We start from the raw sequence: 2,021 nt of genomic DNA on the forward strand, positions 1-2,021 counted from the left end.
GCATTTTTCACAGAACTAGAACAAAAAATTTCACAATTTGTATGGAGACACAGAAGACCCCAAATAGCCAAGGCAATTTTGAGGGAAACAAACGGAGCCGGAGGAATCATGCTCCTGGACGTCAGACTATACTACAATGCTACAGTAATCAGGACAGTATGGTACTGGCACAAAAACAGAAATATAGATCAATGGAACAGGATACAAAGTCCAGAGATAAACCCATGCACCTACGGTCAACTAATCTATGACAAAGGAGGCAAGGATATACAATGGAGAAATGACAGTCTCTTCAATAAGTAGTGCTGGGAAAACTGGACAGCTACATGCAAAAGGATGAAATTAGAACACTCCCTAACACCATACACAAAAATATACTCAAAATGGATTAGAGACCTAAAGGGAAGACGAGACAGAATTTATATACTTACATAGCTTAAAACATGTATTCAGCTGCTGGTAACTCTGTTCCTCTATCAAATAAATGATCATAGGTTAGGTGTTTCATCTGAGAATGAGATTTATAATTGCATTTACAATGGGACACATTTAAGCATAAGTCTGATAATATTTAGTAATCACAAGAACTGCTTGAATTGCATGTTTTAGTCCAGATGGTACGTTTATATAATATTACTATTTAATTTACCAGTGTCCACAAGAGAGGACAGAAGGATATATTCCACAGAGAGTATCACAGCACTATCTAATAAGCCCAGCCTCAAGTCCTTTTTTGAAATGAGGCAGGGTGTAAATCAATATGAAATCAACATGGCCATAATTCCTTTTATGTGTAGGTCTTTTTGGTCTCCCCATCACTACTCAATCTCCACGTAAAGGCCGTGTCCCATTAAGTTCACTGCCAACTGCTGTGCCACCCTGTCCACCCACCTGATTGCCATCACCTCCCACTTTTAGATGTTCCCCATCATGATTAAAGCCTTCGGTTCTCCCATCATGGTTTTCAGCCCCTCCCCCATTACCACCATGATTCTGGGAATTCGACATGCTGGGGAGCCCCCGCCAACCTCCCAGCCTCCCAGGCCTGGACTCTCTCACAGCCAGTGAGGGACTAAGTCCTCTATCCCCACAACCTCGGCCAGCTACTCACCTCAGGACCCCATACTATCACCATGGGAATACGCTCCCCGAAATCAGGGGAGCAGCATCCCACCCTGACCACACCCTCCACCCCTCCAACCCCCCCCCATGAGACGGCCCCTCCTGGATGTCCCACAGACACCTCACCTACAAATGACAAAAACGACAGGAGTCAGAAGCACAGCCATGCGTTGAAACACTTTAATAGCAGTGCTGAGGGCAGAAGGCCTCCCTCATCCGTGGGCAGTTTGGGGGCGAGAAGAGGCTGCTGATGAGGTCCGGCCGGGCTCTGGGGCCAGGGCATCACTACTTCTCCTTGGGCAGGGGCAGCTCAGCAGTGGACAGAAGGTGCTGGGCTCGAAGAGGCAGCTGAGGCGCTTGTTGTTGTCCAGTGCCCTCTGCACGTGCTCGGGGTGATGCGCATATTGTGGTTGTTGAGGGCCTCCCTGCTCCACGGTGTTGACCGTCACATACTCGAGGTTGCTGGTCTGGAACACAGCAGTGGACGAGCTCAGGCACTGGGCGTAGCAAGCCTCTTGCAGGAGGAGCTTCATGCGGCTCACGGGGAACTGCAGCTCGGCTCTTCTGGAGTGGAAGAGGTAGCGTTTCTTTTGACAATGATAGAACCAGAAGCTTCTTTTCTGTGACATGATGTTGGCTGGGTTCTGCCCTGATCAGTTCACCTTGATTGTCCTGCTGGCCTGGGTCTCTCGAGAGGCCAGTGTGTCTTTCTGCCTGCCGTATCCCTGCACTCCAGCCTTTTATTGGTCAGGGTGCTACCTTTGTGACAGCTCAGACTTTGTGAGTCATCGGTGTCCACTGGGCCCTGATCAGGACTGGCCTAGAAATGTCTGTGATAGGAATCTGGTCTCTCTGCTGAAAGGACTCTCTTTTTCAGGGAACTCTTAACTTTGTATCAG

General features: G+C 48.4%; 1 protein-coding gene across 1 annotated transcript; it reads right to left on the reverse strand.

The window, feature by feature from the left end:
- Window positions 1–1,334: 1,334 nt before the first annotated feature.
- On the reverse strand, window positions 1,335–1,751 carry H2AL3 (H2A.L variant histone 3). Its single transcript, XM_067722745.1, has one exon. It carries the CDS (start codon window positions 1,749–1,751, stop codon window positions 1,335–1,337), a length of 417 nt encoding a protein of 138 aa, XP_067578846.1.
- Between the last annotated feature and the right edge of the window lie 270 nt (window positions 1,752–2,021).

Source organism: Pseudorca crassidens, chromosome X (assembly GCF_039906515.1).
Source record: "Pseudorca crassidens isolate mPseCra1 chromosome X, mPseCra1.hap1, whole genome shotgun sequence".
In the NCBI taxonomy this organism is placed as follows: Eukaryota; Metazoa; Chordata; class Mammalia; order Artiodactyla; family Delphinidae; genus Pseudorca; species Pseudorca crassidens.

Coding starts and splice junctions, on each gene's coding strand:
- H2AL3 (XM_067722745.1), bottom strand. CDS start 1,751: ATGTCACAGAAAAGAAGCTTCTGGTTCTATCATTGTCAAAAGAAACGC.